Source organism: Furipterus horrens, unplaced genomic scaffold, assembly GCF_987537825.1.
Source record: "Furipterus horrens unplaced genomic scaffold, mFurHor1.1.pri manual_scaffold_11, whole genome shotgun sequence".
NCBI classification, from domain to species: Eukaryota; Metazoa; Chordata; class Mammalia; order Chiroptera; family Furipteridae; genus Furipterus; species Furipterus horrens.
Window position 1 is genome coordinate 82,116,994 of NW_028327181.1, and position 23,860 is coordinate 82,140,853.

The 23,860-nt window shown below is 52.0% G+C and overlaps 2 protein-coding genes across 5 annotated transcripts in view; both read right to left on the reverse strand.

Moving 5' to 3' along the window:
* The window catches only part of ARHGAP27 (Rho GTPase activating protein 27), a 32,629-nt gene extending 32,074 nt beyond the window's left edge, over positions 1 to 555 (reverse strand). Inside the window, exon 1 of one of the 3 annotated variants that reach the window (XM_090257711.1) lies at positions 375 to 555. The gene's annotated coding sequence lies outside the window, so the exon portion shown is untranslated. Of the gene's footprint in view, positions 1 to 53; positions 300 to 374 lie in introns of those variants that run through there. The other 2 variants (XM_090257709.1, XM_090257710.1) reach the window with 2 other exon arrangements.
* A 3,288-nt stretch (positions 556 to 3,843) lies between these two features.
* The window catches only part of PLEKHM1 (pleckstrin homology and RUN domain containing M1), a 45,208-nt gene continuing 25,191 nt past the window's right edge, over positions 3,844 to 23,860 (reverse strand). For both annotated transcript variants that reach the window (XM_090257721.1, XM_090257722.1), the window contains exons 7-13: positions 20,592 to 20,871; positions 17,499 to 18,419; positions 15,166 to 15,311; positions 12,164 to 12,357; positions 5,785 to 5,848; positions 5,126 to 5,283; positions 3,844 to 4,337 (exon numbers count right to left, since the gene is read on the reverse strand). In XM_090257721.1, the coding sequence (XP_090113847.1) occupies positions 4,229 to 4,337; positions 5,126 to 5,283; positions 5,785 to 5,848; positions 12,164 to 12,357; positions 15,166 to 15,311; positions 17,499 to 18,419; positions 20,592 to 20,871 (1,872 nt within the window). In that variant the 3' untranslated portion in view covers positions 3,844 to 4,228. The remainder of the gene's footprint in view (positions 4,338 to 5,125; positions 5,284 to 5,784; positions 5,849 to 12,163; positions 12,358 to 15,165; positions 15,312 to 17,498; positions 18,420 to 20,591; positions 20,872 to 23,860) is intronic.

Genomic DNA, 23,860 nt, shown 5'->3' on the forward strand with positions numbered 1-23,860 from the left:
AGAAAGGGAGGAATGCGGGGAGCGGGGAGGATCCCTGGAGCGCGGGGACGGACCTGTCGCCAGGAGGTGCCCTGCCTCCACTGCCCTGGCGACGCGAACCACAGCGGCGCCAACGCCTGGTTCCGTGCTGGGGCCCTGAGTCTGGGCCTGGGCCCCTCCTCTCCCTGGACAGACGGCTGCCCTTCTCCCCCTGTCCTCTGTGGAAAGGGGACCGTCTCGCGCGGCATCCTCCCGGGCCCGCGCAGCTCGGGTCCCTGAGCGGTACGAAGAGGAACAGGCGTCCGGTGCTCCCGGGTGAGAACCCGCCACCTGCGACACCCCACCCCCTACCCCCGGCTCAGCACCCCCAACCGGGTTTGGCCCGGCTTTGGCACCTCGGGGTGTCCACTCGCTAGCCTGGCCTCCACTTGTCGCGGCAGGGCGCGCGTGGGCTCGGCGTCCGGCGCTCCCTCCTCCACCGCCCAGCTACCGCGCTGCCGGGTTTCCTGTTCAACAATATAGCGAGGGAGGCACCAGCTGAGAGCACCAGGCAGAACTTCCTCCCTGGCTGGGGCTGGGCTGCGGCCGCCAGAGACAATCCCCGGTGTCCTGGCTTCCTGTCCCCTCTGGGCTGGGCCTCAGGAGCAGAGACGCCACCCCCTCCCCCTGCACATCCCGGGAAGCTGGGCCACACCTGGTTGTGTCCTGGGAGGTGGAGGTAGCAGGACCAGGATGGTGGGATGAAGGGCGAGGGAGCCTCCTCACCGACTTCGGGCCAGATTTCCCTCCCACTGCTTGACCACCCCCTCCTCACACTTCCTCCTCGATCCTTGTCGAGGAGGAGGGTCACACTCCAATCTGTCTCTAGGGTAAGATCAGAGCAACCTCCAGGGACTAGGCTCAACGTCCTCGCTTTATCTCTACATCTGTTTTCTTTCCTATGTACTGCGGACAGGTAACACCTACTTCATGGGATTGTTGAGAAGACAAAATGAGATGCACTAAGAACAATATGTTATTATCACATTATTATTATTATAAGAACACACAATATATTAGTTATGATTATCACTACTTTGAAAATGAGATGAGCCATCCTCCTCTTTGGGTTTGGATTGAGGTCTCCAAACCTCCCAACCTCCTTTCTGGGGGGCAGGGGGAGGGGGATAAGCGTCCTTAGAGGTACTTCGCTGAGGACAAAGGCGCTGAGTCCAAAGGTAAGTCAAGGTCACTCTCCCTGGTCCTCTGGTGGACCTGCCTCCTCCCAGCCCTCAAACCAGGTTCTTCTTGTCTTTCTGGAGCCCAACACCTACTGCTCCTGGAGGGAGGTGAGGTCCTTGAAGGAAGCTGGGCTCATGGGCTGGGCAGAAGGTGCTGCTCCCTTGTGAGCTGAAAGGACAGGGAACTGCAGACCTAAATGTCATCTTTTCCAGTCTCATTTTCCTGCAACCCAATTTCCCTGAAAATTAGTCTTTCCTTCTTCTGTCCTTACAGTGGGCAGCAGTGGGCTTCCTCCTGCAGGGGCCCCCTGGGCTTCTCCTGGACCTTCAGAGAAAGGGTTCCAACCAAGTAAAAGCCACCGTGAGCCCTCAAACCGTGAGCATTAGCCCTGAATCAGGGGCCCTGCTCAAACAGCCCGTCTTTCCTGAGCCCCTTCTTTCTCAATCCAGTGGGAAATACAGGCCTGAGGTTTCACGTGTTCCAGCATCAGGGGGCTGTGCTTTGACATTTAAGGCAGGACAGAAGCCATGGTGGTGGAATTTCAGACATCCACGGTGGTGGAATTTCAGGCATCAGCTTTGGTTGTTAAATGTGACTGTATGAGTAAACTTCCCAAATGGCCTGAAATCTGACCCCAGGGGGTGTGTGTCTCCTCAGAGTGGCAAGCGTGGGGTATACACTGAACCTGTTACAGCCCCTCCCTCCAAGCCCACTGCTGGCACACAAGCCCCCTGCTTGCAAATGTTTACCACTCCCCCACCCTCTCTCTCCTGTGCCTAGAGGCTAACGGGAGAGTGGAGGCCCTGTCAGACTGGTAATGGATGGCCCACGGTCTCCCCCAATCAGTGGCAGCATTAGGATTCAGAAGCTGGACCAGAGATTATAAATATCAGGTCTTTACTTCAAAATCATTCAAAAATCACACAGCAGCAGTTCCTTCAGTACATTGCAAAGCACTTCTCAGGGCCAGCGCCCCATACTGCAAACAGTTTATTGCATAAAATGACCTTTTAAAAATAGTGAGGTTCACATCAGCTTTCCATTGGAGGTGAGGGGGTCAAAGTCAGCTCATCTGAAAGCATCAGCAGCTTGGGGCGATGGAGAAAGGGTCAGTTCTAACGCTAGTCATCTCTGGGAGGGCGGGGGTGGGGTGGACTGAAGTGAGCACCTCCAGGGCCTCACTGCTGCCTCCTCCTAGGGCACATTCTGGAATACGGAATATACTCACAGGCCCAAGGAAACAGGGCCAGGCTCAGGCGGCACTGCCCACCCCAGGCTAGGTTCCCGCCCACTCGGGGATCTGGGGCAATTCAGGTTCCGATGAGGCTGTGCTTGCAGTGGAGCATTAATGCCAGTCCGAGGGGGCGGGATGAGGATAAGGATCCACTTTCCAGCTCCGGAGACTTTGGTGTGCTGGGTACAGGTGTGCACCATCTTCCGAGAGGGGACAGAGAGGCTATGCGGCAGTCCCCTCCCCCACTGCCTAGTACTTCCTGTTCTATTGCACAGTTTATCCAGCCCCACAGGGCTAGACAGGTAACTCAGCAGCTGAATCACCTCGAGGGAGAGGAGGGAGTAGGTTCATCTCTCCATAGGGGTAGGTGGATCTCCACCTGAGGTCTCCAATCTCAAGCTGAGTGTCTGGAAGATGGCCAGAGGACCCCAGGGCTGAGGGGGGCCTGCTGGGTTCAGGGGAGGTGGGGGAAGGCAGCTGAGAAATCACACCCAGATTCCCCTAAACCCCAAGGGTCTAAATATCATTTGAAAACAATTTCAGACTCCCACCCCACCCCAAGACCCCTTTAAATAAGTAATGGTGCTCCAGTGAAAGTTTTCAGTCTCTAGCAGCACCCATCCTGGGCCAGTCCAGCAAAGCTGGCGAATTCATGGCTTTGTAAACTGAGGTGAAGCACCCTCCCCCAGCCCTTCTCCCACAGGTCCCTGCACATCTCAGCAGCGGGGCGGGCACTTTTCCTGCGAGGACGGGTCGCTGCTCCAGTGTGCACGCCGAGGCGCACCTCCCGCCTGGGCTCACGGCCTTCCCTGTGGGTCCAGCCTACCTCCATCCCAGCAGGGGTCAGGCAGGCAGGGGTGGGTCCCCAGAGTGTCTGCAGCAGCACCCTGCCCTTGTGTAAGGTAGGAGTGAGGAGTGCACGGGGCTGAGGGGTGGGCAAAGATGATGGATGACCTTCCCTGGACCAAAGGAGACACAAAGTGCTGACAGTGCTGGTTCTGAGTCATTCTCCCTCTCCTGCAGGGACCCAAATCCAGACTACTGAAGAGCCGGGGGCTCTGACACAGAGAGAGACGATGGGCTTTTCAGGTGGGGAGGACGGGGGCAGGAAGTAAAGAGAGGAAGAAGGTGGTCATCCGGACTGACTCCTCCTGCCTGGCCTGTTTGGCACGTTGCACTTGAGCTGTTGGCAGCAAGTGTCTAGGCAGCGTGAAAGAAAGGCCCCTGGTCCAGCTGACAGGCTCTGTCCCAGGTATGTCCTGTCTGCCCAGCCACACACCTGTCTGTAGACCAGGCCTGAGTGGTACCTGAACATTTGCTCACGGTGAGAATGCCTGGATTTCTTGAGTGACTTGTATAGGTTAAGAATAAAAAAATATTTTCTGTTGAAATATGAAGGGGAAAAAAAATCCACCTTAAAAAACTAGACCTTTTAATCAGGAATGTGAATTTGAAAATGTGCCCCAAGTCTTGTTTCCACAGTGTGTGAACAGCCCTGATGGAGGCGCCCGTGTTAGTGAGGTGAGCTGGAGCCTGGTTAGTGCAAACCTCCCTCCCCCAGCACCCCAAACAAGGGGGGGTCTGTTGGTGTCCCCATCTCCTGGAGCAGAAGGGGGTGCGTCATCAAGGGCTTCCTCTGGTAGGCTCGTGCTCTGGTCACATCTGAGAGTCTTCCTGACAAGGGGGACAGCTGTGACACCTTGAGAGAGCAGCCTGGGCTGACAGCAAACCCAGCTGGGACGGCTGAGCTGGACCCTCACCCCAAGGCCTCTGAGGTGGGGACAGGAGACTGGGTTAGGTGCGAGTGTTCTGTTCTTGGTACTTGCGCCGCCGGGCACAGCGGGGGCAGCCCTTCACCACGGCCTGGCAGTTCTGGTGGAAGACTGTCTTGCATTCACCACACCTGGGAGAAAGCGGCAAGTGTTGCTTGTGCCCCTGAACAAGGCCACAGTCGGGCTGTGTTCTACCCACAACCCCAGGCCCGCAAGGGCTACTTCTCCATCCAGAGACAAAAGATCCCTGCAGCAATACTTACCCAAGGTCATGTGATGCATGCTGGTACCCTCTATTTCATTTTTTACATAAATGCAGCTGAGACTCACTAAGTGGCTTCTTGCCTATGTTTAGAAAACTCAGCCCTAGTCTGTTCAGGGGCTGAATCTGGGCCAGGGGATACCTACTGACAATGAATTAATGCACCCACCAGTTCAAATGTCCACTTCCACATGGGTTGGAATGAAGGTTTGGTGGGTGCATTTGTCCATTTAGAGGCTTCTGATAATGAATGATAACTGGGGACAAGAACGATCATGGCAGGAGCAGAGGCAGTGGCAGGTATCATGCACCAGGTGCCTACTTTGTGCCAGGCCTTGTCCAGCACTTCAGGGCAGTAACTCATTTGGTCCCTCCTCAACCCACTCACAGATGACAAAACTGAGGCCTAGGAAAGCCCCCCCTCAGAGAGTCAACAGTGTCCTGTGAGGGCCTCTCTGGTCCCCTGAGCTGGACGGGGGCTGGCCATGACTGCCCAGGCATCAGCTGCTCTGGACCACCTCCCCACCCTGTGGTGCTGGCAAAGAGGAAACGTGAAGTGTGTTTCCGCACAATGGCGCAGGGCCTGCCATCCTGGAGTGCTGGGGCCAGCTGTGGGTAGGACTGGGGGTGGGGCGGCTGGCTAGGTGTCCTACATACCTCACTGTGGTGTCAAACTCAAAGGGGAAGATGATGTCATGGTGGTGGCAGATCTGGCAGATGAAGCCGCGCTGGGTGCACAGGTCACACTGGTAGACGTGCTGGGAGGCAAATTCAATCAGGGCCTTGAGGAATCCTTCGTACACCCCTTCTGAGATCTGTAGGGGCAAACGCAGGCCACCAGGCCTTTCAGGGGACGCTGCTGAGGCTAAGGCCATCTGCAAGATGTGGCCTGCTGCCGCTCGTGGCCCCCTGCCTAAAAAACTCCTACTCCGACAGAAGTGTCATTCCACCTGGGCATGAAGTCCTCCCCAAGTCAGGGTGAGCAATGCAGGCATCGGCCCTGTGCACACCAGGGATAACGGGATTGACAGACAAGACCCAAGTCCACTGTTCCCTTCTTTGAGGAAAGGAACGTCTCAAACTCTCACCCCCGTGATTTGGGGCTTTGCTGTAGTGCCTGCTTGTTCCAGGGGGGCTGGAGGCTCATTGACTGCCTCAGGAAGCAAGGGATGGCGGGATACCCATTCTGAGGTTCTGAAAAGCTGGAGACTGCGGCCTTGATTCAGTGAACTCAGGCAGCACCACCCCCCATCCCTGCTGCTGATTTCTCCAGGAATGGGGTCCCTCGAGAGAGGTCTGGGGGATGCCTTTCTCACCTGCTGGAGGTCAGCGACACTGTACTTGTGGGGAGTCTCCAAGAGATAATTCCTGTGGTTGAGCCTTCAAAGAAAACACAAGGGTTCCTTAGAAGGGTTCCCAAGCCGGGCCAACCAGTGTTTGTTTTCATTCCCTCAGCACTGCTAACCAGGCGTGAATGTGAACACCTCACGCCTGGGTGGGCGGTGGCGAAGAGCAGCCAGCCAGCCTGGGCTGGCACCTGGGCTTCCGGGTGGCTGAATGACTGTTGAGACCTTGTGCTGGTTACTTAACCTCCCTGAGCCTCAGGTTTCTTAACTTGAGAAATGGAGCTGTTTTGAGGATTAAATAATTCATTTAAAGCATTTGGCACAGTGCCTAGCACATAGTAAACAATGAATGATTGCCTACTATAGTTGATAAACTTGTATTGTATAATTGAAATTTGCTAAGAGTAGAACTTAAATGTTCAAAAATACTTATGAATACATAAATACATAAGTAAATAAGGTGATGAATGTGTTAATTAACAAGATGGGAGGAATTCTTTCACAATGTGTACATATATCTAACCATCACATCGTACACTTTAAATATCTTATAATTTTGTCAATTATACCCCAACAAGGCTAGAAAATTTTTTTTTAATATAAAGGTATAAAAAATATAAATGTCTATAAAAATAAGAAGAAAGACGAAGGTGAAAGCTAACAGTTGGTACCAGGAACTGGGCTGATATATGTTTTTACATATATATATTAACTCATTTAATCCTCACAATAATTCTTTGAGGTTGGCACTATTATAATTCTCACTTTGGGAAGGAGAGGACATGCAGGTACAGAGAAGTTAAGTAACAGCTGGGAAGTGTCAGCGCTGGAGTCTGGATGCAGGAGTTTGGCTACAGAGCCTGCATCCACCCAGTGAAAGCCTATAGGTGTTAGCTGCTGTCATTGTTGCCACCAGCACATACCAGGGACAGTGCTGGGGACAGAAATTCACAGGACGTGGCTTCTGCCCTTCTATAGGGACAGACGTTCAAGCATCTGGTTTCCGTGCTACGTGAGAGGAACTGAGACCCGGCCTAAGCACTGCAGCAGATCCCGTTTCAGAGGTGGGGCAGGGAGGCGGGGAGACAGGGGATGAGGCTCAACCACCCACTGGGCTCTGGTTTCTACCCGGCTCATGGCAGAGATCCCAAGGGTTACATCCTGAGGGACGGAGAGGAAACACCTGCAGACATTCCCCTGGTACAAAAGCCTGCCTGGCTCTGTGTGCGCGCGCACTGCTGGGGTTCTGCGGAGAACGCTCCAAGTCTGAGGAAGCTTGGAAACCTGCCTCAGGATGTTCTGAACATCTGGGGTCAGGATGGGGCCAGGCCCTGGGGTGTCTGGAATGGGGGCTTGGCCATGGCTCACTCCACAGCTTCAGTTATGGTCCAGGGGGAACCCAGTTCAGGCTGGAGATGGCAAGTCCCACCAAGCAGCCAGGCAGGCTGCACGGTTCTGGGCGTGAGGATGCTGCCGACTGGACACTCAGCTCTCTATGCCAGTCTCCCTAGGAAAATCCCAGCTTTCTGGGAACAGGAAGCTGCCATTTATCCCCAGGAAAACGCAGAGGGCGGGGGGTGTATAGGCTGTCCCTGAGATGGCAGGAAGGGTGGCGCTGGTTTGGATGGAGAGTCACATCTGTTATCCACCCTGTGCTCACAGTCATGAAGCCTTGGGGGCCAGCCAGGTCCAGGGCCTTCCCTGCAGGCCACCGTACCCTGGGCCTGTCACCCTCAGAGAGGCCTCACAGCTGATGTGGGAGGAGCTTCCCTTCGCTGGTGGCAGCTCCTGGCTGGGTCCTCTGAGAGAACAGGGGTCCCCCATCCAAGACTGGCCTATCCTTTCTCAGCCCTTCTTGTCCTCTCACCCTCCACCCTGGATGACCCAGTTCAGGCCACCTCATCCCCAGGGTGAGTTACTACCGCTGCCACCATATTGGGCCTTTTCTAATCTCCTGACCAGAATGCCACGGTCCCTTGCTCAAAATCCTTCAATGACTCCCCAGTGCTGGCAGAAGAAAACCCAAAGCCTTTGGTGTGGCACATAGGACCTTTTAGGTCAGCCCCTGAACCCACAAGTCCGCTGTACTAAGAACCTCGTAGATCCTGGTGAGCCTCACTCCCATCCCCCTCGCTGTCACAGGTCACCTTAGCTAGGAAAGCTGGGACCCCTTCTCCCTCCTTCTCCCAGTTCTCCAAAACCCCAGTTCACTGTGCATGGGATGCCACGTGGCCTGCAGCAACGTTGGTCTCCTGTGTGTGAGGACAGTGAGGTCTGGAAGCGTGCCCAACAGTGCTGTGATTGGGGGGGGGGGGGTGCCCCAGCTTTCTGCCTGATTCTCTTTCATACTGTTTGAACATTATCTTTGCAAAGAAGAAAAGCATCCTTCTTTTCCTTCATGAAAAGAAAGAACTCCAGAAACTGTCAGCTCAGATGCCATCTCCTCCAGGAGTTCCTCTGGGCCCTGCCAAGGCTGGTCAGGTGCCCTGTCTCATGACATACGCCACGCTGACCCAGGGACATCTGCCTGTCTGCTTCCCTTCCCAGACTCTGAGCCCCTCATGCAGCCTTCACCACAACTCCAGAAGGCCACGTGAATACAGGGATGACTCGCCCATTTTATAAGCAAGAAAGCTGAGGCTCATAGAAGTGAAGCAACTTTCCTGAGTCACACAGTAGGTCTGCATCCAAGCAGAGGCCCCCCTCGTGCTCCTTCTCCTGCCCGTGCTGCTTTTAAAATGGGGGTTCCATAGTGGCAGCCCTGCTCTCCTGGAGGCCGGGGCACACAGGAGGTGGGCGGGGCCAGGCAGGGAGGCAGGACTGCCCCTAGTACTCAGCACAGGCTAGTCCAGACACGTCAATAAGGTGATGACCAAACCGTCTCGGCAGGGAGGACACAGGAGCCTCGCTGCAGGCAGTTGGTCTACTTTGGCCTGCAGAGATTCCTGGCCACCTGGGTCAGGTGATGAGGCCCCATTTAACCCTGGTCATGGGGTTGGGGGAGGCAGGGGCAGACCCTGGAGCCCCGGGGTCCTGGATTCTAAGAAAGCATGGGAGTGAGTAAAGACGCAGGCTCCCAGCTGATGGCCAAGTTGGACAGAACTTCCCAGGGAAGCAGCCTTGTAGGGTCCCTCATGATGGCCCCAGAGGGGGCTCTATTCTTTAAGGCCCAGTGGAGCAGACCTTTGCCTAAGAGAGAGCTCTCTGCAGCAGCCCCCTCCTTTCGAGGCCCAGTGGACCTGCACTGGGCACACTGCCCTGGACCCGAGGAGCCGTGCAGGGGTGGCTCTGGGAGAATGGCTGCTGGCACTGAGGAGGCCCGGCCCATCAGACAGGGGGTCTCTGTGCTGGCCCTGTGGGGAGGAGTGGCTGAGGGGGAAACGTGGAGGGGCTTGTGAGCTGCTCCAAGTCCCCAGAAGCACAGCAATGAAGCCCCTTGGGCAGCAGGCACCAGCTCCTCCACCTAAGGCCTATCCTCCTGAGGGTCTCAGAATAGCACAGTCCCACCAAGGGCCACAGCCTGGGCTGTGACCTAGGGGCTAGGTAGTTATGATGGGCACAGGAAGAGCCTCTAAACCCAGCATCACCCTCCAACCTGAAGCTGGCCCCCTGGGCACTGAGAAGCTCCTTCAAGGGAATCCTGAGGGTCTCACCCCAATCTCGCCCTCTTCCCTGTGGGAGGGATGCTGCCACAGACAGCCGGAGAGCAGCCACGGGCCGGAGGGCTGGCGGCAAAGGGAGAGGCCAGGGCAAACTGGGGTCTGGCCCTCACATGCCCCTCCAGCCTCCCTCCAGCCACCAGCTCCACTTCCCTCCTTGCTCCCTCTGAAACTCTCCCTACTTTCCCCACAAATGGGGCCTTCATTGTTCACGCACATCATTCCTTCCATCTCTAACATTCTTTCCTGCTTCTCTTCCCCCTGGTAATTTCTACTTATTCTTCAGGCCTCACTTTAGATGTCAGTTCCTCTAGGAAGTCTTCCCTCTCCCTCTTCTCCTCCAACCCAGCCACGTGATCCCCTCTCTAGAGGTAGGCGCCATCTACCTCTCCCTCCCGGCCCTCAGCCTCAGCAGTAGCCTTCCCTTCAGGGGGTAGGACCCAGGCCTACCTTATTTTTCTTTTTTAAAGTATATTTTATTGATTATGCTGTTACAATTGTCCCAATTTTTTCCCCCTTTGCTCCCCTCTGCCCAGTAGCCCCCTTCCCCCAGCAATCTTACCCTCTCTTAGTTCATGTCCATGGGTTTTGCATATAAGTTCTTTGGCTTCACCCTTTCCTATATTATTCTTAACTTCCTTCTGTCTATTTTGTACCAACCAATTATGCTTCTTAGTCCCTGCACCATTTCCCCATTTCTCCCCCTTCCCCCTCCCAGCTGATAACCCTCCAAATGATCCCCATACCTATGATTCTGTTCCTATTCTTGTTTGCTTAGTTGGATATTGTTTTCATTTTTTAGATTCAGTTGTTGATAGTTGTGAGTTTGTTGTCATTTTAGTGTTCATAGTTTTGATCTTTCTTTTCTTAAATAAGTCCCTTTATCATTTCATATATAGTAAGGGCTTGGTGATGATGAACTCCTCTAGCTTTACTTTGTCTGGGAAGCACTTCATCTGCCCTTCCATTCTAAATGATAGCTTTGATGGATAGAGTAATCTTGGTTGTAGGTCCTTGCTTTTCATCACATTGAATACTTCTTGCTAGTCCATTCTTGCCTGCAAAGTTTCTTTTGAGAAATCAGCTCATAGTCTTATAGGCACCCCTTTGTAGGTAACTCTCTGCTTTTCTCTTGCTGCTTTTATGATTCTCTCTTTATCGTGAACCTTTGGCATTTTAATGATGATGTGTCTTGGTGTGGTCCTCTTTGGGTCTAGCTTGTTTGGGAATCTCTCTGCTTCCTGGACTTGTATGTCTATTTCCTTCACCAAATTTGGGAAGTTTTCCTTCATTATTTTTTCACATAAGCTTTCAATTTCTTGCTCTTCCTCTTTTCCTTCTGGTACCCCTATGATTTGGCTGTGGGCACGTTTAAAGTTGTCCCAGAGGTTCCTAAGCCTCTCCTAATTTTTTTCAATTCTTGTTTCCTCATTCTGTACTGGTTGACTGTTTTTTTTCTTCCTTATATTCCAAATCATTGATTTGAACCTCGGTTTCCTTCCCTTCACCATTGGTTTTGTGTGGATTTTCCTTTATTTATTTATCATAGTCTTCACTTCTTCCCTTATGCATTTGCCGTACTCAAGCATATCTGTCAAGCCTGTGAGCATCTTTATCACCAGTGTTTTGAACTCTGCGTCTGTTAGGTTGGCTATCTCCTCTTCACTTAGTTCTCCCACTGGAACCTTGATCCGTTCCCCCTTTTGGGCCATACTTCTCTGTTTCCTCATCTTAACAGGCTCCTGTGTTTGTTTGCCTCTATGTCTTAGGTAGAGTTGTCGCTCCTGTTACGTTGTAAGGGGAGGAGCCTTAGGTATTCATCAATAGGGGGTGAATGTGGTGCTGTATGTGGGGGAGGGGTCAAAGAAGAAACAATGCTGCTTACTCAGCACTTGCCCCTTTTCCAGGCACTTCTCTCACTTTCGTATGGGACTGGTACCTCTTTAGCTGTTGCCCTGGCTGTTCCCAGAGTAGGTGGGTCTGTGGATGTTTTAGGACCACGGGGGCCCTTTAAACAAGCAGACTCTGCTGAGAGGTCAGCAGTTTCTTTCTCTGCCCCAACTCCCACTGGTTTGCACAGTCAGAAACAATGAGGCTTGTTTTTCCCTGGCGCTGGGACCGTGAGCTGCGTGGTCTGGTCAGGAGCTGGGAGCACTCCCCCGGTGTCCCTCCGACTTTTTAAAACATGTGACTGCTTTTCGTCGACCTGCCGCTGCTGCCGCTGCCGCCACCACCACCACCATACCATGTCCTCTCCACTCGGGTTCCACCCCTCCTACCTGTCTGGATGAGTATTTCTTCTTTATATCTTTGTTTGTTGGACTTCCATGCAGCTTGATTTTCTGGAACTTCTGGTTGTTTCTAGTTTTGAGGTAGTTGTATTCCTTCTTAGTTGTGGAGGGAGACCCAGCGTGTCTGCGCCTCCATCTTGGTCAGAGGTCCAGGCCTACCTTGTTCTGTGTTGTAGCTCATACACCCAGCCCAGGGCTGTGCACTTAGTATGTTTCCAATAAATATTTGTTGAATGAATGAATGAATAGATGGATGAATACATGAACAAATAAAAGCCACTCTGAAAGCCTGTGGTAATTTCCCAAGCCCAGTGGGCAGGAGCACTCTACCCAGAACTGGCATTTCTCCTAAGAGGATGCCTGCATGTGTCTGTGTGTGTACCTGTCCAGGTGGCTCACCTTTTGCTTAGTTCCTTCAGGGCTCCACTTCGGCACAGGCCCAGGTAATCCCCCAGAAGCTTCAGCTGATCCCGGCTTCTCCCGATGAGATGCATCCGCTCCTCATGTTCGTACAGAGATGGGTTCACCAGCTGCAGGTTGATGAGGGGATGGGCCCGGATCTGTGTCAGGAACTTCAGGGCCTGCCGGCAGATCTAGGGACACCACCAGGCAGTGGGGGTGGAAGAGAAAGGCCATTCACTGAACAGCTCTGGGCCAGGCTCTGCATTGCCCACTCACTCACTCACCCCCTGCAAGTGCCATCTTCATTTCACAGATGAGGAAACTGAGGTTCAGAGAAATGAAGTGACTTGAGCCGGGTCCAGAGCTCACATGTGCCATGATGTGAACTTAGTTTATCTGCCCCTCATCCCTTCCCTCCCTCTATGGCACCAGCTGCTGCTCCTCCCAGACCATGCTGGGATGCAGGCAGGCCCACTCCCCCTGGACCTCACAGACTTTTCTCTGACTTCCTCTCCTCCCAGCCCCCATTTTCTTGCCTAAAGGAAACAGGCACTGTCCCCTGGGCTGACTCAGGAACCAGGTGACTGATCTGAGTCAGGGTCCAACCACAGGAAGCCACAGATCAGACACAGCTTAACAAGAGGTTTCCCCAGTTCCTGCAGCTCTCGCCAGCAGCACCACCCAGGGCTCCCCCAAGTCTCTGAGTTGAGATCAGCGATCAATCTCAGGCTCTCCCTCCTGATAGGGCATTAAAGGTTCTACCCTCAGGCCCAACCCTAATGCCAAAGTCAATTATTGAGCTCCTACTACTTTCTAGACACGGGGCTGAGGACCTCGCCCACATCTTTTCTTCATCCTCGTAACAACCCAGAGGGGAAGGTGTCATTATCCCTGGTTTACTGATGAGGAAACTGAGGCTCAGAGAAGCTAAAGTGGCTTATCCAGCCCACCTGTAGAAGGTGGAGACCAGGCCTAACCTGAGGCCTCCACACCCCAGGCCACCACAATGCCCGAAAGAGGTCTCTTTCCTCTGCAGTGGTGCCCTCGCTGTGGTAAGAAGAATGTGCGCGAGAGAGACAGTCTCCACCGTCAACTACCGTGCGGTGGTCCAGAGTCTGGCTTCCAAGTTAGAATTGGATTTGAATTCCGGCTCTACTACTTCCTAGCTGTATGACCTTGTGAACCTTCCTTAATCTCTCTGTGACTCAGTTTCCTCATGTGTAAAGTGGAAAAAATAAAGCATTTGTCGACTGGGATTATCTTGAGTTTAGAGCACGGAATAACCCACGTGGGCTCCTGGCATGGCAGCAGTAGCACATCCTCAGTAAAGGGGACTGCCATCAGACTCTTGGCGCGTGCTGGGGACCAGCTGCCCCTGGAGGGCTGGGGACATGACAGGGAGTTCGGGAGACTGTTACCCCGGGGCCGGGGAGGCCTATGGCCTCTGGGCTACCAGCTCTGCTGGCATCTCTCGCCTCCCCCAGTAAGGACAGCTCCTTCTTTCCCAGTTCCCAGAGGTACTGGCCCCCAGCCAATGGGCAGCCCTGTGGTAACGCCCCGTGACTTGGATCAAGCTGCTGTGGCCCAGCCCCAGCCCAGCCCTGCCCACGACTCAGCCTCAGGCTTTGGGCGAGGCACAGACGAAATAACTAACACAAGGAATGTGCACTGAGAACTGCCCAGCGCCGCAGACAGCACGGGCTTTGTGCTCCCCGGGGACTGTTTCTATCCCATGGGTGCAGAGGAGACAAAGAAAGAAGCCCCAGTTCTGGCCTCACATCCTGCCAAGTGCCAGGCAGGCCTCGCACAAGTGGGTCAGCCAGAGTGGTAACAGTGAACAATAAGGCTCCTAACCTGCGAGCCAGTCACACTCTAGTTTGAATTTCCCTTTCTTTCCCAAGCCAGGGATCTTGAAGAGAGAGCTGGATATTTCCCAACCTCAGATATGCCGAGAAAAGTAGTTTTCTAGCTAGAAGAAGGAAGTGCCACAAGAATTACATACAGCAATGAATAAGGAGAAGGCTCTTCTAACAGAAGTACCCGGGTGCTGTAAATACTGAGTGTGTTTTATGGCCAAAGGGTTCTTTGCATTTGCGGTTTAATCTTCTCCATGTAGTTACTTAAATACCTAACATTGAGGGTAGGGATGGGGATGAGGTAACCAACAAAAAAAGCCCAAGTGAAACTAACATCTTTGGGGTTCCCTTCCCCAGGGGTAAAGGCTGTGGTGGCACAGACTCTGAGGGTCACATTCCCTGCACTCTGATAAGGACACACCCACAAGCCAAGACTGCAGGGGCCCTGACCAGGAGAACTAGGGGCAGAAGGTGTGACAGACCCCTCCTCCTAAAGCACAAACCCCTCAAGAGCACACATAATCTTGTCAACTATCCTGTAATCCAACCCTGCTTTGCTTTCTCCCACCTTCCTGAAATCTTCATTGCATTCCCTCTTTAATCTCAGTGTATAAAAGAAAGTGCAAAACTGTCTTTCTCCAGAGCATTTGAGGTCTTGCTTCCCAGTAACTGTTGTTAAGTTTCTTACATCAATAGAAGAGGTTGACTGCTCCAAGGGGAAAATGCAACCAGCTGGCCAGCACATCCATCCATCCACTTATCCATCCACCCGTCTATCTGTCCATATCCACCCACTCATCCATCCATATTCACCCACCCCCATCCATCCATCCAACCATCCATCCAGTTGCTGGTGCCTTAAACAATTTTGTCTGTGGCCATGAGAAGCTGCAGAAAACCATCCTCAGACTCCCACCTGAGGACCAAGGCAGGCACTGAAAGGTCTCTGCACCGGCACTATAGACCAGCACCAAGTGTTTTTTTTGGTCAGATCCCCGACGTCAGGGGGCCTGAACAAGTGACCCTGCTTTCCCTAGAGTCAAACTCCTCCCAACAGACAGACAGCAGCAGCAAAGAGGAGTGACCATTTCTCTGTCGTTCAGCAGCCCTGTGTGGCCACCATAGGCTGGGCTCGAGACTTACCGGACGCTTGGTGAGGTCCCAGTTGTGGATGATCCTGGCCGGAATCACTGAGGCATCATCTTGGTGGCAGATGTCACAGTAATAGAGGCCAGAGAAGGCACAGAGCTTGGGTCGTACAAATGAGAAGCCGATCTGCCGGGAGCAGCCTGCGGAAAAGGAAGGTGGGGAGAGTGAGCGGCGGTGGGGCCAGAGTCAGCTCCAAGGACCACGGAAGCTGCTAAGGTGGGAAGGGCCTGCTTTTTAAGAAAAGTATCAAGATTTTTTAAAAAGAGTACAAGGATAAGAACAACTGACACTTAGAATGAATCCTATTACAAGAACTCTCAGTTGGGTTGGGTTGGTTCTAGAGCCTTCGTCCTTCTTCATTGTTCCCACCGCTTGCTCACCAGTGCCAACCTCTTCCTCGTCTGTCCCTCCACTGGGGCCCAGAAAAGGAAGTGACTAAGTCAGCACCTTGGCAAGCAGGGAAGGAGCTGGGGACATGGGGCAGAGCATAGGGAGTAGGCAGGGAGGCAGGGCGGTCTGGACACTGCCTGGCGCCAGCTTGAAGCCAGAGCTGCTGGATACCTCAGCTCGAGGTCGCTCCAAGTGGGGAGCAGAGGGAGTGGGAGTCAGTGCGCTTAGGGCAAAGGGAAGGCCTGGCTCAAATCTGAGCACATGTGCAGCCTCCCATGGGGCCAGGGGAGAGTCCCTTCCACCTCAGGACTGGAAAGGCCGGCTCTGTTGCTTACCAGTTGCCCCATCCTGACCTTCACTGAACTTTTGCCTGGTTTCATTTCAGTATCTGTACAATTCGGTTACTACTGGCTATTCTGTGGGGTTATTACAAAATTTAAATGAGACAGGTTTTGCAAGTGCCCCACAAACCATGAGATACAAGCCAAATGGCAGTGATCGCTGCCTGCCTGGCCACTGAGCTGTGCTTCTAGGCTGAGAGGAAGGCCAGGCTCCCCAGTTCCAGTCTTGCCCACAGGAGGGTGGCAGGGACAGTAAGAGCTGCCCCCACCCCTGCCACCATTCATTCACACCCACAAGTGTGAGTCGCCTCTCAGGGGGTGAGAGCTGGGGGCGGGGTAGTTGAGGCTTGAAGAAGTTTTCTGCAGGAAGCTCCACTCTGCCTAGCTTCTCCCACCCTCCAGGGGTACTGACCGCAGACCACTTCCTACCAGACACCTGAAGCAGGCTTTCCCCTCCAGTCCCACAGGCTCCACCCCAACAGGACAGATCCCAAACCACTTGCAGCCGAGGCTGCTGCTTCGACACCCTGCAGCAGACAAGTGTCTCCCAGCTCAGTGGGAGGGCCCAGGATGATGGAAGTGGCTGGTTCCATCGAGGGGGAAGAGCTAAAGATAGAACATAAGCAGCAGAGTATCAGGCAGCCTTGAAAACAAGGGAGTAGAGAGGGCCTATGGGGACCTGGTTAAGAGCACAGATTCTGGGACCAACACGGTCCTCACCTGGCTCCGTCACTTACTAGCTGTGTGAACATGGGGCAGGTTCTTACCATCCTTGTGACTCAGTTTCCTCAGCTATAAACAGCGATAATAGTAGCACCCATCCCTACCGGGTGGTTGTGATGATTAAATGAGATAACCCAAATAAACTTGAGAAGCATCTGGCCCAGTACCCAGCACAGAAGTATTACGTTGGATGGTGATCATGATATAGCAGATGTACTCACTTGGAATTATAACCATAATGTATTTTTAACTAGAAGAAACCAAGTTGCAGAACAATATATACCACTATGCATCCAACATGGTAGTCATGAGAACAGGTAGCCTTTTAAATTTAAATCAACTTCACTTAAATAAAGTAAAAAATTCAGTTCTTTAGTCACATTTTATGGACCCGAAGCCACATGTGGCTTGTAGCTTGTGTACTGAATAGCCAAGATCTAGGACATTTTCATCTAGGACAGTGCTGAGTAGTATGAGGCTATTTTTGTAATTAAAAAAAAAATTGTGTGCACTTGCAAAAGCAAGCAAAAATATTTGAAAGGGTACCATGTCCCTGCTCCAAAGTAATATGATAATGTTGTAAGATGAAAATGAAGGCAGTGGAGAGCTTAGCTCCTGGGAACTCCCTGGGCAGAGAGAGTCACACAGCAGAGCTGCCTGCCACCCACAGGTCTCACTCCTGAGCAGGAGGTGGCAGGAGCCAGAAGGGATGGAGGCTCCCACATGCACAGGTGCTGGCCTCACTGGGTGCCGGGAGGAGCAGGAGCTATTTGCTGCAACACCCTAGGGGTGGGATGGAGGGACAGGAGGGGTGCAGAGCCTAAAACAGGAACCCCACCAGAGGCAGAGGGAGGCAGACGGGCAAGTTGGCACCTGCACAGAAGCATCCCTGGGAGTCGAGGCCCTTCTCAGTGGGGATGGCCACCAGGTACTGCAGAAGGAAGCCATTCTCCCCAGTGGCGAACTTCAGCACCTCCTGACAGTTTTCATCCAGACTCCCACCCAGTGTCACTGCCTCCTCAGCTGTCTCCAGGTAGGATGCCAGGACATTGCGCACCAGATCCCTCCACAAAGCAGCCTCGTCAGCACTGCTGGCCTGCAGCTTCAGGATGGCCTTGGCTGTGATGATTTTGAAGAAGGAAGGGCCCCCAAGGCTCGTGTCTGGCAGGATATCTCGTATGGTCTCAACTCCATGGCTGTCACTTAACACCTTTTCATTGTTTTTCACACGAAAGCATTTCAGGGACTCCAAGGACAGGGAAAAAATATAGGGCATCCAGGTCCTGTCTGCGTACAAGTACAAGAGGGATTCTTTAATAGCGTCTGGCTCAGGAACTTGAGCAGAAGACCAATCGAACTGTATGCCCTGGATGGTTTCGGTCTCTGCGAGCAGGTCTGAGGGGGAGGGAAGGCCACCCTGGGGGTCATCGGGGAGGTCGTGGGGCTGCTCCGGGTACTGGATGTTCACCCACTCGTCCTCCTGCTGAGGCCGGCACTTCTGCAGGGCCTCCCGCACCCGGTCCAGCCAGTCCTCGGCCTCATCCTGGGAGGAGGCCCGCAGCGTCAGCTTCTTGCCAGAGAAGACCAGCTCAAAGCGGCCATCACTGTGGGCCGGCCCCACAGACTCACAGCGCAGCAGTGAGCAGTTCTCCACGCAGGTGCGCTCTTCACCGTTTAGGTAGAGGCGGAACTCCAGTGGGGAGAGCTCACAGAAGAGCTCCTTCCAGATGCCCATCGCTCCCCGCCGCTCCACTGTGCCCAGCTTCATGAGGCCCCGGAATGGGTTGGACAGTCCTGGAGGCAGAAAGAGGCACTTTAGACAACGGGTCTGTCCCTTGATCACCCAAGGAAAAAACCTCTGGAGCCCGTTGTCCTGTGGGTGCAGGCAAAATGACTGCCATCAGAACACAAGCCAGCCACTTGTGCTCTGAGGGAGATAGCAGCCACTGCAGGGTTTCAGGCAGAGGGACATGCTCTGACATATTCCAAACGGGGGAGTCACTGACAGCCACTTCTCAGCTAATCTCACCTACCCTCAAGGGATTTATGCCAGCAACTCCCCAATTTTTATCTCCAGTATAGACCTTGACCTTGAACTTCAGATTCAGATCCCCACCTGCTCCACGCATGTCAACAGGCTTCTTTAAGGTGACATGTCCAAAAATGACTTCCAGATCCTTCCACTCCAACCTGCTTCTCTCCTCCTGTTCCTCATGCCATAAAATGGCCAACTTCATCCTCCCAGATGTTTGGGCTAAAAACTTTGGAGTTATTCTTGACTTTCTCTGTTTCATATTACACATCAAACCCATCAGCAAATCCTGTTGCATGTGCAGAATCTTCCACTTCTTACCACTTCCACTACCTCACGGGTTCAATCCACTGACATCTCTGGTCCCGGTAATGACAATAGTCTCCTAACTGGCATTCTCCCCCTGCAGTCCTTCAACATATGAGCCAGGATGACTCCCCCATTTGGAATATGTCAGATCATGTCCCTTTGCCTGAAACCCTGCAGAGCTAAAGTCAATGTCCTTTTTGTGGCCCCCAGGCCCTCCATCACTCTGACCTCACCTCTAACTGCCTCTTCTCCACTCCTCTCTTCCAGCTATTCGATCTCTCCTATTTCCTGGATGCATCAAGTATGTTCCCATGGTAAAGTCTTCGCATTGGATCTTTCTGCCTGAACCACAGGGCTTGCCTCATGCTTCCCTCTCTCCCTTTCTTCACATCTCAAATGGCACCTGATTTATGGGGCTTGCTTGGCCATCCTATATGAAACATTACGCTCCCCAACTTAGCACTCCCTGATTTATTTTCTCCACAGCAGTTATGATTACCTGCCCATGCCATAAGATTACTTGTTCATTTTATTTCTTGTTTCTCCCACTGGAACATAAATCCCATGAAGTTAGGGACTTTGCCTTCTTTCCTGCTGTGTCCCTAGCATCTAGAACAGTGACTGGAACATCTCAGGTGCTCAATAAGTATTTGCTGAATGAATGGGTGAGAGTGTGGCCATGTGCCACACACTGCTCAATGCTCCCTGCTCCCAGGGGGATCTGTCACCAACTAGGAGATCCAAAGAACACACAATTCTCTCTCTTCCAGCCTGGACCAGCCTCGGAAATTTCAAACCACTGTAGAGGGTCTGCCTACTCCTCAGGGACTCTGATGGCCCACGCACAAAGCACACCTGCTCCAGCATGGTTACGACCACATCACCTGGGCTGACAGGAAAACCGAAAAGAAGCCAGCATGGAGAACAGGGCTCTGCCCACACTCCCCAAGGCAGGGACCCAGGAACTTGGCCAGAATTCTCTGCTGGGCCACTGCAAACTGAATATGAGAGAAAAAGACTGACTCCAGTGCACAATTTTTTGCTTGTTTGAAAGAGGAAGTTAATTTATGAGGGTTATAGAAAATTAGGTTATGGTTAATGAATGTATTCTGGACTTTATGGGGGAGGCAGAATGGGGGAGATCAAGCTGGCCTCATTGTAAACAGCACATGGAGGCCACTAAACAGCTGATCTGACAGAGCCCCCAGAACTGTTAAATAAACCATCTGAGACAGAGGCCTTGGGAAGGAACCCCTGAAACTCCTAGGCCTTGAAGAGGCAGGGTTTGCTCTGGGCTACAGACAGAATCAAGAGTTTTCTGTATAATAAGATGTATAGGGCAGTTTCAGGGAAGAGATTTTCCATTTCGATATATGAAACAGTACTTTTGAACTCTGTAGGCAAATTTGGGCATTACTTTCCAAGGCTGGATATGAAAATATATAGTGCCTTTCCTGCAATGCTTTCTTGAATGACTCAGCAAGGGCGCTCCTTATTACATTCTGGGATGAGGGTTTCCTTGTGAGAAGACACCACCCAATTGGTAATGGAAAAGAGAACTTCAGAACTGCTTTCGGAAAGGCAGAGCCTGCAGCGAGGCCGCCTGGGGCGCTGCAGCCATTTACCCATCTGCCTGCGGTGCACCACCCTGAAGTTCTTATGCTCCTGCGCCGTGGCCGCCCTGCTTTTCCTGCTTCCTGAAGAAGGCACACAAGCTTCGTCTAAGGCCCCCATGGAGGAGCTTTTCCTTGGTCCTTGAGAAAAATGCCTGAGGAGGCCAGGCCTGGACTCTGGTGTCCCTCTGGAAGAAGCTATGGAGCGATCGGAAGGACTTGGAGGACTCTCTGGGAGTCCTTCCTGGGGAGGCCGGTAGAAGTCATCTTCCGAGATCCAGCTCTTGCTTTTCTATTGGGAGAGAAGTAAAGACATAGGCTGTTTTTAAAGTTTTTAAAAAAACATCTTCATTGAGATAGTCACAGAGTTGGGTAACCATTACCACTAAGTTGAAAACAACATTTTCATTGCTTATAAAGAAACTGCATTCCCACTAGTAATCACTCCCTATTTCCCTTCAACCTCTCCAGTTCTAGGCAACCAATTATCTACTTTGTTTCCATAGATTTCCCATTTTGGACATTTCATATAGATAAAATCTTATAACATGTGGTCTTTTTTAACTGGCTTCTTTCCCCTTAGCATAATGTTTTCGAGGTTCATCCATGTTGTAGCATGCATTAGTATGTTCCTTTTTATTACCAAATAATATTCCAATGTATGAATGTGCTGCTTATCCACTCATCAATTGATGGACATTTGGGTTTTTTGTACTCTTTGGCAATTACAAATATTGCTGCCATGAACATTCATGAACACACTTTTGGGTGGATATGTTTTCTACTCTCATGGGTATACACCTAGGAGTGAAATTAATGGTCACTAGGTTGAAACTGTTTCCTAAGTGGCTGCACCACTTTACATTCCTATCAGCCATGTATAAGGGTTTCAATTTCTCCAAGTCCTCACCAACATTTGTTATTATCTATCTGCATTCTTTTTTTTTTTCTTTTACTATAGCCATCCTGATGGGTGTGACGTGCAATCTTGTGGTTCTGATTTGCACTTCTCTAATGGCTAATGACACTGAGCATCTTTTCATGTGTTTGTTGGTCACTTGTATATCTTCTTTGGAGAAAAGTGTGGAACAGATTCTTCCTTGAGCCCCAGAAGTAATTAACCCTCATAACATCTGGATTTTGGACTTCTAGCAGAGAATACATTTCTGTTGTTTTAGGCCATCCAGTTTATAGTACTTCGTTACAGAAGCCCTAGAAAACAAATGCAATTTGCAAATAATTATTTCAGTCCTGTGGGTCGCCTTTTCACTTTTTTCATAGTGCCCTTTGAGGCACAAAATTTTAAAAATTTGAAGTCTGAGTCATCTATTTTTTTGGGGGGGGGTTCCTGTGTTTTTGGTGTTAAACCTAAGAGACCATTGTCTAACCCAAGGCCACAAAGATTTATTTACTCCTGTGTTTTCTGCTGAGAGGTTTATAGTTTTAGCTCTCAGAATTAGGTCTATGATCCATTTTGAGTTAATTTTTGTGTATAGTGTGAGGAAGGGGTCAACCTTTATTCTTTTCTGTGTGGATATCCAGTTGTCCCAGCACCATTTGTCTAAGGAACACAAAGGTTTTCGGCCCTGCTTATTGGGTCTGAGAAAAGGTGAGCAGGGCCCAGATTCCTCACTGGCCACCCCTGCCTCTGCTCCCCACTACAGAGCAGGGGCCAAGGCCCCAGGCCATCAGGTCCTCTCCCTTCTGCTGCTGTCTCGCCGAGTCTGAAATTGCTCACTGGCCTTGGGAAATGAAGTGGGTCTGGAGTCAGGGGCTTATGGGAATGGAATCTAAGCTTCTCTTCTTCTCATTATTTCAAGTACTCCCTGCCTTTCTGTGCCTAAGTGTGTAAGAGCAGAGGCAAGGAAGCTGGCTAGGCCACCGGACATGGCTTTCTACACGGAGGAAATGAGTCACACGAGGGGTGGGACCAAGCTTTGTGTGACTCAACCTGACATTGCTATTTCCAGCCTTTAAATCAGGACTGCCCTCCCTGCTCCCCTAGACAGGGAAGGGGAGCAGGACTGGGGCTTCCCCAGAAGGATTGGTTTAGGCAATTTAATTCACTCAGATGCTATAGAACTCCTTCAGCCAAGAGTGAGAGTTCTGAGTCAGGAGCTTGGCAGGGGGCTCACAGAGCTAGGCCTCCAGAGCTTCCTGTGAAAACCCTCAGCCTTGGCAGGTGCTTCCTTCTGCTAGTGACAGGACAATGTGTCAATGAGGGTGGCTACAGGGGACCATTTACAACATAAGTTTCTGAACAAAGCCCATTTAGGTCATTGAGACTCAGGGAGGCTCCCTGAGGAAAATGAGCAGCAGAAGCCTCCTGGCTGCCTAGGCAGCCCCACGGAGCCCGGCACACACACCTGGCCAAGTCTGTGACCTCCCAGCCGCTGCTAATGGCCCTAATGGGAGCAGCCGCTATCCATTAAGACTCACCCCAGGGGGCATCTACTACCTCCAATTGGAAGCTTCCCTTATTCATCCCCAGCCTCCCCTCCTCCTACTCCCCAGCTGGACCCCCATGGCAGTCTGGGCTTACCCCAGTCGCAGCACTTACAAAGCTATTTGGAACAGTCATCTTCCTTTGTGCTTGGCATAAGAGTTAAAATAGATGAAAGAATAAATCTTGACTTTCCAAACATCTTTAATGTAAAATAACAAGGGTGGGGTGAGGGAGCTGGAAGGAAGGATTCTAAGATGATTCGCATTCATTGGTGAGGGCCCCTCTGTCCACAGCAGAGAGGGAGACTACTAGGAAATGGTCTGTCATGCTCCAGCGACCACAGGTGAGCCACCAGGAAATCACACTCAAAGGAATACCTTTTGTTCTCTTAAGCAGTGGAAAAACACAATGGGAACACTGGGTCCTTGGAGCTTCTGCACAGGGCCCTGGACTGAGCCCAGGGCCTGCAGCTGTAATGCAGAGAGGGAGGTGGGGGAAAGAGGAGTGCACCACCAGCTCTCTTCTCCCTCCCCTTTCATACCACCTTCCTACCTCCTGCTCACTCAGGGGCCCACATCTGGCAAGTTCCCTGCCCCTTTAAAAGTAGGGAAGTGGGGGTGGGGATCACCACTGACCAAGGATCTCAGTCAGAGCAGCACCTGCCACCTGGGACCCAAAACAGAGCAATGCCACCTGTTGTTACTAAAGGCACTGGGATGCTTTACACCACAGCTAAACCTGGAGAGGAGTCTGGACGAGCAGTGAATAGCAGGTCTCTGGATAGCTTTCAGAAAAGCACATTTTGTACCACCTGGAGGAGGGAACACTGTGTTTC